The sequence below is a fragment of the Betta splendens genome, chromosome 19 (genome assembly GCF_900634795.4).
Source record: "Betta splendens chromosome 19, fBetSpl5.4, whole genome shotgun sequence".
Taxonomy (NCBI): Eukaryota; Metazoa; Chordata; class Actinopteri; order Anabantiformes; family Osphronemidae; genus Betta; species Betta splendens.
In genome coordinates, this window is record NC_040898.2 from 9,285,209 (window position 1) to 9,300,930 (window position 15,722).

At 51.8% G+C, this 15,722-nt stretch overlaps 2 protein-coding genes across 2 annotated transcripts; one reads left to right on the forward strand and one right to left on the reverse strand.

Moving 5' to 3' along the window:
* Positions 1–330: 330 nt before the first annotated feature.
* Positions 331–5,997, forward strand: ccdc78 (coiled-coil domain containing 78). The gene is made up of 15 exons (XM_029134081.3): positions 331–402; positions 469–600; positions 666–752; positions 868–1,224; positions 1,426–1,476; positions 1,595–1,683; positions 2,017–2,095; positions 2,205–2,330; positions 2,427–2,623; positions 2,719–2,893; positions 2,967–2,972; positions 3,052–3,168; positions 3,235–3,335; positions 3,416–3,557; positions 5,420–5,997. Exons 1-14 carry the CDS (start codon positions 331–333, stop codon positions 3,495–3,497), a joined length of 1,671 nt encoding a protein of 556 aa, XP_028989914.1. The 3' UTR covers positions 3,498–3,557; positions 5,420–5,997.
* A 2,884-nt stretch (positions 5,998–8,881) lies between these two features.
* Positions 8,882–13,984, reverse strand: metrn (meteorin, glial cell differentiation regulator). The gene is made up of 4 exons (XM_029134109.3): positions 12,981–13,984; positions 11,975–12,408; positions 10,805–10,864; positions 8,882–10,319 (listed from the first exon to the last, which is right to left on the reverse strand). The coding sequence occupies exons 1-4, from the start codon at positions 13,085–13,087 to the stop codon at positions 10,006–10,008; spliced, it is 915 nt and encodes a 304-aa protein (XP_028989942.1). The 5' UTR covers positions 13,088–13,984; the 3' UTR covers positions 8,882–10,005.
* Between the last annotated feature and the right edge of the window lie 1,738 nt (positions 13,985–15,722).

Consider the following 15,722-nt stretch of genomic DNA (forward strand, 5'->3'; position numbering starts at 1 on the left):
CACCATCGTCCAGTTTTATTACAGGCGTGTCCACAAGTGGGCGCTGTGGCCTGTGACATTTCTCAATTGAATCCCAGAAAGCAGAGACCCTGACTCCAATGTTTCATCCTTTGAAAAATTAATGTTGTATTCAGATAATAAACACACACGGGCGTCTTGTTACTGAACACTTGAACAACCAAATAAAGTTGGGCTGTGTGGAGTTAGTGCTAAAGGTTAATGATGCTGCCCTTCAAGTATTAAATGACAGAGTGCTGGTGTGACACCCTGGCAACATATTGTTGATGGAAACAGTGAACAGGTTAATTCCAACAGCCACTCTGAATAACCATGAACACACAGGACCAGCAACTAACTTCAAATGAACTCCAGAAGCGACTTCAAGCTGCGACAGAGGAGAACGTAAGTACGACCAATCGTCTCAAATCAAGCTGAACTGTTTTCATTCCTAGAACCTCTTCACCTTAGCTGCAGCTGCGTGACAAAAATGAGCGTCTGTTCATCAAAGTGGGCTCCCTGGAAAGCAGACTGGGCCACTTGGCCGGCTCCAACGCAGACCTGTCCTGCAGGCTGGTGCAGAGCGAGGAGGAGAAGCTGAAGGTAGAGTTCAAGGTGGAATATCCTGTGTCGCCTCACGCATCACATGTGCTTTCCTTGTCTTTCAGATTTCCAAAGAGCTTGTTGAGGAGAAAATTCAGACTAACAAGATGAGAGAACAGTTTGAAGAAGAGACATTTGAGCTGAAAAACAAGGCGAGTTCTCAATAGATGCTAATAATCTCATCTTTCATCTTATAAATATTATACTGTCAATGAATCCCTACCATGTTATCATGAACTCTGTGCTGTATTTCCCTTTCTCTGTCAGATACTGAACCTAGAAGGTGTGACTAGTGAACTTGAAGTGGAGAGAGACAGGTTTTCCAGGGAACTTCAGGCGGCGGAGGCTCGTCTGAAGGTCGGCGAGAGGAGCGGCCAGGACCTGGCGGGGGAGTTCGCCTCGCTGAGGAACAGACACCGGGCCCTGGCCGAGGCTCACAACAAGGAAGTGGCCCAGAGCGAGGAGCTGAGCGCCGAGCTGCTGGCGCTGGCCCAGGCCCAGGACGCCCTCCGCAGGCAGCTGCAGGAGCAGCGGCGGGACGCGAGGGCCGCCGCCCAGGGCCTCCACGGGGAGCTGGACCGGGTGCGGGCCCTGATCAGCCGCGTGTCACACAGCCGGGTTCAGGTGAGGCCGCGGATGCGCTCGGTCCCTCCCACACGACCGTCTGCGCAGCCAGAGCTAAATGATTCACCTCCAGGAGCAAACATCCAACATCTGCCTCATAATTTCCTGTTTTACTTACTAACAAGGCCTGGAATCTTTAATATTAAACATCACATCGTGTTTATTGGAACGTCAGCTCCATTTTTTATTGTTTATGAACAGCCTGAGGACCTGGCAGCACTGGACAGGGAACAAAAAAACATGGAACAAACTGTGAGTCATTAACTTGGAAAACCATTTTTGAGAACGGTAGCCAACACACCAGTAAACAGTGTGACTATGCTTTAAGTGGCTGTTATCATACGGTCGTCATTTATCTGTTGTGATGCAGCTGCTTGGAAACCAAGATGAGATCAGAGACGCCCTGGAGAGGATGAGGAGCAGTTATGAAGAACAGCAGAGGAAGCTGGAGGAGAAAGTGTGAGGGCCGCTGAATGTTTTCATTTATTTACTCCTGCACAAGCGTAATTGAGTAGAAATATCATCATCATCGTTCCATTTCCTGTCCTCAAACATCTAAACCCATACGTCCCGTCCCACACACATCTGTTCTGTGGTTTCCTCTTTGATTTTTTTTTGCCAAGAGATGTGGCTTTCATTTGGTGTGTGTGTGTGTGTGTGTGTGTGTGTGTGTGTGTGTGTGTGTGTGTGTGTGTGTGTGTGTGTGTGTGTGTGTGTGAGATGTGGTCTCTCTGCTTCTTCCTGTGATGTGGTTGTTGCTCTATTGTGGTTGAGCCTGTGTTGGGTCAGCAGGGCGGCGATGGTTAAGGAGCACCAGGAGAACAGGGGAGAGGTTCGTAATATCCGGCAGGAGCTGTCTGAGAGGAGCGCGGTGAGCACCGACAACGGCTTTTCGATCTGCAGATCGTTGCCAGACATATCTGAAGCGGCTGCGGGAATGTTCAAAGTGGTACTAAATGCGTGTGTGGTGTCCTTTGGAGGCTCTGATGTGCTCCCAGAGCCAGTTAAAGGAAGTGGAAGAGGAGAACTCGCAGCTGCAGCTTCAAGTCAAGAAGCTGCATGAGGAGTATCGGTCAAGGCTGCAGTGCTATTTACAAGACATAGCTGTGAGCAGCACCCAATGGAGCACATAAATAAGTGAATGTAAGTCCTCCACGAGCTTGCTGTGTCTCTTAGCTGTTGTCTCTTAACCTCTGATGCAGGACTACTCTGACAGAGTTGGCCACGGTGGACGCGCTTCAGAAGGAGCTACGCTGAGGGCCTTCGTGGACAGGATGCTGCAGGATGTGCGCTCGTCCTACAGGGCGAGGGAGGAGCAGCTGGCTTCTGCTGCTCGCTCCTATAAGAAGAGGCTACAGACCATGACCAGGACCCATCATGCCCTCCTCATTGCATACAGGTGACACTGGGCGTTCCTTGGCTGCTTCATTCACCAACAGATCTCACGGCAAATGTGCAAAAGGGTGCTTTGGTGCATGTATGTCGTGCCTCTAGGGTTCAGAGAGAGCAGATCTTGGTGAGACCAGACGGCGGCGTGAGCCCCGGACCCCCCGAAGGCCACTTTAGCCTGGACCCCAGTGAACTGAGAGAGGAAACGGAGAAGGAGCTGCAGCGCCTCCGCCAGGACAAGGCTCGGCTGGAGGCTCAGGTGCAGGCGGCCCGTCAGCAGGTAGAGCGGGGGTGGTGGTGGTCGTCGTGGTGACGGGGGCTAATGCTAGCGCTAGCTCACTGCTGTGTTCCAGGTGGCCGTCCTCACGGCGCCTCGCCACATGGAGTGAGTATCTCGCATTCTGAGTGCATGACGAACGTGGTCAGCTGTGGACTGAGTCATGGAAAGCTGTGGGAAACCTGACTTTTATCAGGCTGGAGAGCGTAGAGCAGGAACGCGAGCACGCCTGGATGGACATGAGGAAACAGCTGAAGGACGCCACAGACGCTACGCTGGTAAATACGCTTGATTCCGACTTTCTTACCTCCTGAATCGCTCCCATTCCCTGACTTTTCCAACAGGCGGACCTGGAGAAGGAGCGCGCCCTGCTCCTCACCAGAGCCACGGTGGCTGAGGCGCAGGTGCTGGAGCTGCAGGACTACGTTGACGCCCACCTGCTCAGGTCTGGAAAGCCGCAGCGCGTACGGCAACGAGGCGTTGATGTTGACAGCGAGGAGGAGTGACGCTGACCTCCTCCTCCAGGTACAAGGAGGAGATCACGCATCTCCGCCGGCTGCAGGGGAAGGAGGATGCAGCAGGAAGTCGCCCCCGAAGTGCTCACTAATCTCCTTTGCAGGAAATCTGGCCCTAAAATGACTTCCAATTAAATAAAGTAATATTAAAGGTATGTTTTTTATGTATGTAAGTCCCCATAGTATTTGCACCACCACTAGGTGGCGCTGCTCACGCTGGCGGTTCCCCTCCATGAAAAGCCCTCCAAAAGAAATTCGCCCCTTGAGAAAAAAATGCCTGGAATGTTTGCAAAGCTTATGTCAATTTCACGAGCCGGGGAGAAGAAAGCGCGGCGACAATGAGGGGTCGCCCTGGTGAGAATAATGTCATTACATGTTACCCAGACACGTCCACGGCCGTGAATGCGCTCCCTCAGAACGCCGGGGCGAGCGAGCCCAGCCTCTCTCACAATGAGTCCTCATATTTATAACCTGGCGCTGGCCGTGAATAGGTGGCGATTTCCTTTGAATCCCTTTAATAGAGAAAGGGTCCGCGTTTCTTCTGCTGTGCTCAGTGTCTGGGTTTTTATGACGGTTATAGTTCACAGCTGACACAGCTTCTTAGTATTGAGAGTTGCATTTGAGGTTATGCTGAATGAGAAGTAGGAGCTGAATTACTCAGGAGCGCTGGGAAAAGAGGAGGACGCATGCCGCGGAATTCCTTGTTCCAGGGGGCACGCCAGCTATGAGGGAAGGGGTGTGAAAGTTTGAGAGGAATGGGAAGTGGGATTTTGTCAGCAGTGTATCCCACTCCCAGGACCCTGGGAAAAGGGGTGGGGGGTATCCAGCTTGGGCCTGTGCCAACATAGTCACTGTGCCAAAGCGCCGGTTGCCGGGGACCACTCCTCACACCACGGATCTGTGGGAAAACCGCAGCCGGGACGCCGCTCGTCCCTGCTCTGACAGGTAGCACGCCGGCCCAAGACCTGGCGGGGCGAACCGCCCGGATCCGGGTCCGAGCGGGCGAAGAAGGCGACAGAACCTGCACCGGCCCGGACGCACAGCGGAGGCCCAGCGCTGGCGCACCACAGCTGGTCCCCGCGCGGCAGAGGGCCAAGTTTTTCCCCCGACTTGGAGCATTTTGGACAACGTTGACTTCTTGCACTTGAACAGCTTTTTTGTTAACCACTGTATGTGGCCGCTATTATGATGTAAATGCTAATGCTCCAAAATGATTGAGTTGGTTTAATGTGGCGGCAAAAAGCTAATTTAAGAAGCAATTTTTAGTGGAAGGTCAAAAAAAGAAGAAGAAGATTTGACCATATATAATTACTTCTTACACAACTTTTTGAATTGCTGTTGATGTTATGATCTTGATTACATTACACAAGACTTTTCCGTACTCTCGTTCTAGGCCTATATTTGGGTTTTAGACCAATGCAGTGGGAAAAAACTCGGGTGAATGTGTCTTTCCGATGGATGGGAAGCGGGGTGAGTGGTGCAGAGGAAGTATCCCACACGGCCTGTGACGGGCTGCTCGTCAAGAGGCCCTTTGTTTTAGTAGGTTAATGCCTAATTGATAGGGGCTTAATGAGAGCGGCTGAGTGTGTGAGCACGGCGCTGGACGGCCCCGGTGTAATTGGAACGGACAAGCCTTGAACGGCGAAGGGGTTGATGGGAACGCAAGGAGAGCACGCGGAGAATGGGAATATGGAGGAGAAGGTGGCAGCGAGCGCGAGGAATGTGTAGGCGGTGGGAGTGTTGAGGGAGCGACAAAGAAAAGCAGGGGACAATGGAAAAATGAGCAAGTTGAACCGGGAGGTTTCCAAGCTGGTGCTCATTCAGGTGTTGCGATCGGGTTCCATTACCGTGTGATTACGTAGAGGACTCATTGGTAGTTTGCTGCACCGATTACTGATGATAAGCTTATTTAATTACGTCTTGTCTAACTTAAAGTTGAACTGTGTCTTTCTGTGACACCTGTATTTCTGACGACGTCTCCTTTCAAGCCCCTCTTTCTGTTCCCCCGTCTCAGTCTATTCATGCAGGTCTCCCCAGCGTCCCCCTAGACGAGCTTTGAGGACGGAGGCTGGAGAGGCTCCCAGAGGGGGGGGCAGCGCTTACCAAGCGTGCACTTGAAGAACGAGTGCTAAAAGCTGCAGAGAACAAACGGGAGAGGTGAAAAATTTCTTTTTTTTAGGAATGCAAAATTAAAACTGCTGAGCTGCTAAAGAGCACATGGAGAATAATATAGGGTGAGAAAGTGGGGGAGGAAGACGTACAGTAAGGGTGAGAAAGGCAGGGGAGGGGGCGGCCTGATGAACAACAGCCACTGAGAATGAGGCTGAGTGCGAGTGAGGGAAGGAGAGAGGGACAGACCCTCGGCGTTCCCACACTCGGCCCGTTCCCACAGTGAACCCGGCTAATCCCTGTCTTAATTGGGGGAGAATTCCAGCGCACATGTTCCCCTGGAATGAGCGAAGGGAGAGCAAGGCTTCTGACACATCGCACACACAGCGCCCGGGCGGACGCACAATGTGTGAGTGCACTTTGTTGGAATATAAACACGCTGCCGGACTGTCAGCACATCTGATGCATAAATGGCTTCACACATTTCACCGTTTTTTGTTTTTTTTCGTTCCTCCTCACTTGATCCAGGATGAAAAGTGCTCTTAGCGCCCACTTAGCGTCAGTCACTTACATTCCACCTCGGCTGATGAGATGTGGAACATTACATTTGACTGATCTTAAACAGATTCAGGATTTCTTTGAATTGCAAAAGCACAAACTAGGAAGGAATTATTATTAACGCGAGACGAAAGATTCATGAGTAAAACAATGAATGCAATGGTTCTTGAGGCTGGAGACAAATCTCATACAGGATGTTAGAGTATATCCCTGTGATATTATGTATGTCGCTGCTGCAAGAAGACACTAGTAACAACGAAACGGCGGCTGAGTGGCAGTTTCGTTCGTGCCGACCTCTTTCCTTAATCCGCAATTGGCACAATAGGCGCCGTGCAGGACATCTCAGGGGAGGTAACCCAAGAAGACGCCTCTGTAGAGAGAGGTAACAACAGAGGCGGCCGGCATTAGCACAGAGGTGGGACGGGTCACCCATTCACGTTGCCCAGAAGTCCGAGCCCTCGATCATTAAACGAGCGGCGTGGACCTGGAGGTGCAGGGCGTTGGTGCTGGAGGGTTTTGTGCTCTCGCCCCCCGCGGGCGGCGTCGGCCCTGGGAGCCGCGAGGAGCCGGCATCACAAACGGGCCCTCGCTGGAGGCCGGGGCCCTTTCGCTCCCTCTGTCACCCCCTCACAATACTTTCTTTTTCACGCTTTTGGCGGGAACGCGCCAAAGACGCGTGTTCGACCCAACTTCCCTCCCTGAGAAAAGTGCCGCCCGCCTCCGCACTCATGCACCATGTCCACCCTGTCTTGATTGATTTTCAGAGCGCTTTTTGCAAGGGATTACAGCCATCTGCAGGCTCTTGAGGAACAAAGGGGGCTCCTCGCTCGCCTCCCTTCACTACTTCAGAGGGATAACATGCCCACATAAACTTGTCCTTGCGCTGCTCTACACTTGTCCTCTATTCTGCCTTGACTGCTCACCCCACCCACCCAAACCGTGCTTCCTGATTCAAAGCTGCTCTCTCTCTCTATGTGAACACAGGCAGGTTTTGCTAATTGCTCCCAATGTAAAATCCAAACTGAGTCACGGCGTTGGAATCTGGGAGCATGACGTAGACGTTTGGAGTTGCTCGCTCCCAAATTGTGGATTTGATGCGTAGCAAGTCAGCATGATTCCAGACATGGGTGCTCACAGTTTCCATTGAGGGTGTTATGGGAACCACAATCTGTCAGCTGGGAATCTTGGATGGCAGAGTGCGTCATGGGCTTTCATGCCCACTCGCTCTCAGCTGGTGCTGAGCTGATGGAGAGGCGGCAGGATGCGCAGCCACTGAGTCACAGGAAGAGGAGGCCTGACCGCTGTCTAATGTTTGGTTGCAGGGGTTTGGATTACCAGCATTTTCTTTCTGTGGGAAATAAAGCCTGATGAAATCCACAGCTGCTTCTTTATCACTTCGAACCCCACGAAGAAGCTGTACTGAACACTGTATTTCTCTGGCTATGGACTAAACCTTAAAGAATGTGTGATGAAGCCGTGACGATGATGCTCCATGATTTATAGAGATAAAGTCAAAAGGTTTCTCTTACTATGTCATCAGATTATAGTTGGGGGGAGGTTTGCTTTGCTGCTTCCCTTCAACTCCCCCTGGGGTCGATGGACGTCCAAACCCAAGGACTTCTTCCATCGCTTTCATGAGTGCTAATTGGGACAATCATTGGTGCGGTTCAGCACATGCTGACAATGCTCTTGAGCTCTTGCCTTTGTGATCGAACCCAAAGCACTTTCTTCAAGGCTATAAATGCGTCTGGCAAACCAGCGTTTATGGATAATTCCTCTTTCACGGGAAGCAAGGGGACGATTGCAGAGCTGCACCAAAAAGGCATCAAAAAGGCTTTGAAAGACACTGTATCCTTGAACCCGACCACGATGCAGCCAAAACAAGCGCGGTCGCACAGTTTGAGAAGCTAAAGCACAGACAGTCATGGATCAACTCCTGGGGTGTGAAGAGTTCCACAAAATCGTAAATATTGCCGCAGTCACGGAGTCTTTGTGTAACTGCTTTAGGGGTTCAAAGTGGGGTCACCAAAAAAGTGACAACAACAACACAGGAAGTTGGTCTTTGTCAGTGTGTCACATGATGTATTAGCTGAGGGAGTATAATTGGAGTAGTCTTTGTTTGGGCTTATCAGGCCGACAGCAGTAACCCTGGACTGGAAGGAGGGGGGTGTTTGTGTGCAGGGTCCAGCGGCTCCAGGCCCCCAGCCATGGGAGCTTTTAAAGGAGCACTGAGGCAGTAAATAGCCAGGGAGGCTGGCCGCCGGTGCAGTCACACGGAGCTAGCTGCTAGCATGTCAGGCCGCCACCGTTTAATTCCCCAGCTGCTGCTCGTCAAGCGGATCGACCGTGCACAGTAAACCGGCCATTCCACTGAGGTGTGCGGCGCCCAAGAAGAAGAAACAGGTGGCGGATTTTCCATAGAGATCCAGTGATGCGAGTTCCACATCTGCGTGGACAGAAAGCAAAGCGCGGTCGGCCATGACGGGTAGAAACTCAGGCTCTCCTGGATACGGGCGACCTCGTGGGTCCCGGCGAGGCCAGCGACTGCGCGGCACCTCGGCTCGGCCGCGCCTTGAATGGAAATTTATGGCTTCCTGACTCCTGAAAATGGGAGGCAGACGACAACAGAATTCCAGCGGCGGAATTTCTCCCTCCGTCCCCGTTCGAATGCCCCTCGGGCCCGGAACACCCCCTAAAATCTCCGTCTCCCAGGCGCGGCATTTGTTCCGAGCGTTCAGAGATCATGTGATTTATGGACCCACATACATAGATGCAGGTTATAACATTAATGAATCCAGAAACCATTCCATGTGTTCATGCATTATACTTTAATAACAAACAAACATAAAAAAACGCTCTCAATACTGAGACAATGTTGTTTTTTTCCACACACATTTTTATGTCTTTGTTTTTAGAATTTCTTATAAACATATTTACATTCACATTCATATTAACATAAATTTACATGAATAACAAACAGCAAAATGGCAGTGATGCATTTAAGACACGCTCCTTCAGCATATCAGGAATTTGGTATGAACCCCTTCCCCTTGTCGATATAGTGCACATTACAAATGATATTATTTCACAGAACAGTCATTTAGGCTTTGAAAGTGGTTTGTTTCGTCTTAATTATTTCTCCAGTCTTTAATAATGTCATTCAGGTCAAACACTGAATGAAATCTCAGAGTTGGCTAGAATATGAAAGTGCTACCGGCACCACGTCCCTCTGTGAAACCTGCAGCAGCCGCAGCCTCGTGCCTTTACTCAACGTGCTCGTGTCATCTGTACATATATTAAATTCTATGCTACATATAGTTAATTTTTTTTATTTATTTGGTTTTCAGTGCTTGCAGCATCACACGCTTTCCGGATCGAACCTTTCCTTTATCAGTGCAAATACGTTTGCTTAACTTTTACTTTCGCGATGACTTTTCTATAATCTCCTACAGAGTGAAAACGCTGCACACGAGCCTCGTCCCATCACTGGACATGCGTTCACTCCCGCCTGAAGCCTCTCCTCACTGAGGAGCACTGATCTTTCTGTAGAGGTTATCCTGAGTTTCAAAGCACTGACTCTCAATAAGCTTCACTTCATTCATCCTCAGAGAGAAGCTTATTTAGATGATTTTCTCTAAACCTGCTAAATGGCATCATTGTGTAAAACACAATTCTCAACATCTTCATTTCCACCGTGTCCCACAGCTCATACTTTGACCAGGTCTTTCAGACCAGGTGACTGCATATTGCACTGAATTGGAGTTGGGAAAAGTCCCCTTCATTCCTCAGTCCTTTGGGAATTTCTCTTGGCGGCACCATGACTACATCGGCCATTAGCGGCGTCTTCTGAACCGTGGACCGGGCCTGGGTTCAGCCGGGCTTTCATGACGGCCTCGGTTCTGCGTGGTCGACGGGCTCCATGGGAGCGTTGCCTCAGTCCACGGGGAGTTCACAGGGGATCTGCTGGGCGGCTTTGGCCGCGGTGTACGCCTGCAGGAAGTCCTTGTAGCGCGGAGCGCAGCCCAGCCAGGCCTCGCCGAAGTGGACCCGGCCCGTGAAGAGGAAGCTGCCGGGTCCGGGCTTGACGCCGCACTGCAGCAGGGTCCTGATGTCGCCCCTACGGGCGAGGCGGCTGCTGCCGGTGAACAGCGCGTACTTCTGGCGAAACACCCGGGTGCTGCTGACCTTGATCACGGCCGCCCGTAGGTTCTCGTCTTCCTCCACCGAGCGGATGTTCCCCCGCACCACTGCAACAACACGGGACACTGGTCAAACCCTGGACGGCGGCACGTAAAAACGCGGGTGGACAGAATAGAATGTTGTGATTCAGATGGTTTTGCTAGCATGACATTCGTTTGGGCTTTTTTTTTTTTTGTAACAGACGACCAGCTGACAATAAACGCTGAGAGAATTCCTTGGCCTGTTCACTAATCCGTCCAACTTTGGCTGCCAGCTGAACTTCTCCTCGGTCCTACGACAGCTCAATCAGAGGCCTGCAGATTAGTGTGTGTGTGTGTGTGTGTGTGTGTGTGTGTGCGTGTGTGTGTTGGGGGACGCTAAAGCTCAAAGCTGCCGTTTCACCTTTAACCTTTTCACGTTTGACAGCGGAGGATTTGGAGGCATCGGGGCTCGACCTCTAAAGCTTTTTGCAGGCCTGTCTGTGGCTGAGGCTCAGTGTGACGCGCAGTCTGGTTAATGTTGCTGCCGCTTTGTGTTCCGGGATGTAACTTACCGAAGTCACTAGTGCAAACAGCCATGAGGATCTCTGTGTCGTTGCAGGGTCTGCAGGCATCTGGAGAAACAACAAGGGAAGGGAATTAGTTGACTGCCACCTTTCTCCAGGTTACATGTATGGGATGTAAACGCTGATGTCAGAAACCAGTGCATTATAACAGACAGCTGCTACTTTTACAGTTGCTGAGGTGAAGCAGTGGAGCTTTAAGGTGTGAAACTCTCCCACTGCCGACAGATTTAGGAGACATAAAACTTCCACCCCTTAAGCCTTTCAGGGTGTCTGCAGTCACACCTCATCAAAGCCTAGACAGGGAGCAGAAGGAGGGGGGGGGGGGCTTCAAAGGTTTTTAAAGGGAGTACAGTCCCCCTGTGCGGAATATTCAGGCCTCTTCACTTTCTTTAAAAGCTTTAAAAACACAGTGCACGGTTTGCAGATGGCCACAAACAGGAAAAAGATGTTAAAAAGTGAAGCCGTTTTCCTTTACTGAACTACAGCTTAAAAGAAAGTTGTGGCATTTTTAAAGTTCTCCTTGTGGTTCTGTGGAGGCCTCCTACCCACCCCACACATTCTCCTGCCCAGTGAAAACCTCTTGATAAATGAGATTCCTTCCTCTCTAGTCCACAGCAAAGCCCCTCTTCCAAACCTAATCAGTGTGTGTGTGTGTGTGTGTGTGTGTGTGTGTGTGTGTGTGTGTGTGTGTGTGTGTGTGTGTGTGTGTGTGTGTGTGTGTGTGTGAATGGGGGGTTGTGCTCCTACTCTCCCGGCAGAGAGGCAGCTCAACAAAAGGAGGGAGCATCTCAGCTGGGCAGAGGCCTCCCTGTTGCCTAGGCGACGGCAGTAATCCCAGAACACTCATGCGGCACCCATTCAAAGGGCTCTGGACTCTGGAGAAAGTCCCACATACTGTGCTTTTGTCCCCCCCCCCACACTTCTCCCTCTCCAAACCAGCACGCCTCTGGGGAAACTTTGGCCACTTCCTCCTCTCTGCTCTCTGCCTGGGCAGTGGAAAGTCCAGCCAGCCCACAGACGCCTCCTATGAGCTATGAATCTTCATAGGATAATATCACTTTATGAGGGTATAATATCACTGAACTAAGGTCTGAAAAAAGACATTCAATATTTTATGAGGTCCACCCAACATGGCTGCCTAACGCCCCAGGGCCTCACCTTCGCTGCTGATGGGGCTGGAGTCCAGCGACAGGCGCGCGCTCCAGTCGCCCCTCAGCTCGTAGTGGAAGGAAGCGATCCTCCTGCTGATGTCCTGATGGGGCGTCGCCTGCAGGAACAGGGCCACCCTCTCGCCGGGCATGCGGCTGAAGCAGCGCACCCTCGGCGGCGGCGAGGACTCCAGGCGGTCCCCTATGAGCAGCTCCAGGACGCCGTCCCGCTCCAGGTAGAGCTGGGCTCCGTGGAACTGCTCCGAGGGCTTGACGCAGGCCGTGATGAGGCCCGAGCTGCTGCCGCCGGGCCCCACCGCCACGGAGGGCAGGCGGGGGGAGAGGGTGAGGCGCAGGGCCCCCGTGGGATACAGCCAGTCCAGGGTGCCCTCGGAGCAGTGGAGGGAGATCTGCTCCACGCTGCCGTGCTGCTGGGACAGACCGCTGCGTGGAGGGAGGAAGACGGGGGCCAGGTTAGACGAGGGGCCTCCACCATCATCATCATCGCCATCATCATCGCCATCATCATCAGCAGAGGAAGATTTCCTGGGCCCACTCAAGCATTTAACTGCAATGTGGCTTGAGCTTCACATTTCAGATTTCAGATTACAGAAAAAGTATTGAAGTTTAAGTTTTAGCTGAACTTTCCTAGACTCGGTCATTTTTAGAGAATGCGCCGCCTAGTGGCCGCTCGGTGAAAGAGGCGCGTTCGCCGCATCTTTAGGTATTTAACAGGTATTTAACATAGTCGCGATACAATGCGGGCTCAATAATATTGTTTTACTCCGTGTCCGGCCGTGTCTGGGGTCTGGACCCCTTCACGCCTCCTGCAGAGCCCGGAGGCGCGTCCGCGGCTCAGCTTCTGCAAACGCTGAGCCGCGGAATGACGAGTCTCCACACGGCGCGTCCAAAGAAGCGTCGTAAAGACTCAAACTCACACCTGCAGCATTTGTGGTCAGCGTCGCAAGACGCGCGACTCAAGGGGCGCAGGGAGGCGTGGATGTGGGAATACTTGCCTGCCTCTCCAGCTGCACTGGTCCTCGGAGTAGTTTGAAAAAGCCACGTCGGAAACGGCCAGAAATAAAATCCACGTAGCGTTAATCCAAACCTTAAAAGCGGACATTTTCGACGGCGATTACGCTCGATTTAAAAAAAAATGCCCCAAAAAGTAGTCCCAGGCTGCGAGGCTCTGCACCTTTACGATTGAAACCCCCTATAAAACAAACCCGGCACTGTCTATGACGAGCTCCATCGCTCGGTTTCCTCTCACCCTGATGCGTTCGATACGAGAGCACGCGCCGCTGAACTCTCCGGCCGCTGCGACGCGGCGCTCCGAACTTTATTCCCACTCGGGGAAACTCCACGGACCAATCAGGGCGCGACTGGGGAAACTTTAAACCACTCACACAGGGGAGGGGAGAGGGTGGCGCTGCCGCTGCTGCTGCTGCTGCTGCTGGGGGCGTCTGACCTGCACAAAGACCACGCAAGGATAAACCAAGTAACAATTCACCATTGTCTTGGACATGTCTGGGCAGAAAACGCTGGTTAACCTGCATGAAGAGCGCGTTTACGGCTAAACACGGAAATCTGCTTTGAATAGTAATGTGCGTCACAAACAGCAGTAAAGTAAAAAAAAAAAATCAATTGCACAATTATTGGTCATGTTAGTCTGTAAAAGTCAATTTAAAACAGCATTAAATTTATATATTTGTGTATATGTTTATGTTTGAGGCCAAAACAGAGCAGCAGCAGACAGATGAAGCATGTGACTTGATTCAGTGATAATGATGATCCGACTGATACATGATGGTGGTGCTGATGATGGCTTGTCGGACCTTTCCCCCCTCACTCTGCTGGGCTCCTCTTTCATGTCCCGGTATTTATAAGCGAATCAAATATTCCTTTGTGCCGACGCCTCCATGCATCTCTCCGAGCCGACTCCCCCGTTTGTGGGCGCGTTGCTGCGCGCGCTCCCTCCCTCCGGCGCGGCTATGACGAGGCCTCGAGGCCTCGCACAAAGACACATGTGCAGGAATCCAGCCGCTCCATTGTCTGCGGCTTCAAAGCGGCGGAGTTTAAAGCGCAGCGCGGCGGGAGGTGACAGCGAACGCATCGGGGCCTAAACCTGGCTGGACTCGGGGGGCGCGTCACAGCTTCCACGTGCTCACAGTGTACACACACACACACACACACACACACACACACAAGCGCGCACAGTGTGTGGACAGTCGGAGTTACACAATTTGTCAAATACATCAACGTGTCTGTTGGAATAACAGCACACGCATGCTTTGTGGCCCTGGAATGACCCCGGCTGTCGCATCCAGGCTGCATCGGGCTCACTACCTTCATGTGGATGCTAATATCATGCAGATCAGTCAAGCCGAGGCTAACAAGGCTATTAGCTACTCGATTTTCATAGTGTTAGATGAAGATAGTTTTATTCTGGGTTCGTCCACCCTAGTTCACAGTTAAAGCTCAGCCCGAGGGAATCGGACCTGTTGAAAGTGCCGGAGCCCGAGGACAGAGTGGGTTGAGAAGCTGAGACGTCCTCGTTCCCAGCGCTCTCAGCACCCCCCCCCCCTCCCCCCCACGGCACCTCGGCGCTAATCTGCCCGATCTGACGTTGCTGCGGTTTGTTGTTGTTCCTGCACACGGCCGCCTGTCTGCTGGTAACGGGATCCGGGGCCTCGACGGGAGCCGCTGATAACCAGCCCGCGCTCGGGGTGACGGGAAATATGCCCTTCGCTCCGGAGGATTGTGCTGCGTCTCGCGTTTCGCCCCGGCTGCTTTTGGGTTAGTCATCGGAAACCGAGGTTCACGGGTCCGGTTGGGGTCCGTTTAGGAAGAGCATGACCCCCGTGTCCTGCACGGTGGTGACGTGTGGACGGTGCCCACTTCTCTGCTGCGGTCGATGCAGCGGGAGCGGCGCCGCCGGCGTTTTCCCGCGTGCGCGGCCGGAGTCGGATTCTGGCCACAGGCCGCGAGAGGAACCAGCGCCTGCAGCTGGAAGGAGCTATTTATATATTTACACTGAGTCCCCGTGAGAGGCACATGTGAAAAGTGACGCCTGCTCTCTCATTGCACTTTCTCAGGATCCTGACTGTGCACGTGTTTGTTTGTATGACAGTAAAATTGTCCTGGTGCCTCTCATCTTGGGTTGTGTGTGTGTGTGTTTGTGTGTGTGAGTGTGTGTGTGTGTGTGTGTTGAGTGAGTAAAGCCCAGTGGGAAAGAGAGGACAAGAGGGCTCTGTCGCACATAAACAGTGTCTGTGGGGCTGATGAGCTGATAGCAAACGCAGCTGGAAATGCAGGAGCACTCGGAGAATCTCTCTAATGCTTTTCTAAACATCTAATAGATCACTTAGCTCTTTGTTGGGACCTGGCACAAATCTAGCATGAAAATATGTCCCACGTGTTGAAGAATTATATAAAAAAGAAATATAAATAGTCTCCACCTCTCGTTATAAACATTCAAAGTATTCACTTTAACACTTTAACCTTCATTTTAATACCTACACTTTAATCAATTGCTTTTTTTTGTTGCAATAAGCAGCCCAGCGGCTAAATATAACCTAATTATAGAGTGTGGGGTCAGAGGTCACAGCTGGGTGCCCTGGGGACCTTTCATTAGGCAAACGGAGGGAAGAGGCTGCAGGTGTCTGAAATGGACCTCTCTATCTATTGTGGCCAAAATCAGGAAGTTTATCATTCACTGCTTCAGCTCAGAGTTTGATGAGGATGATGAAGAGGAGCTG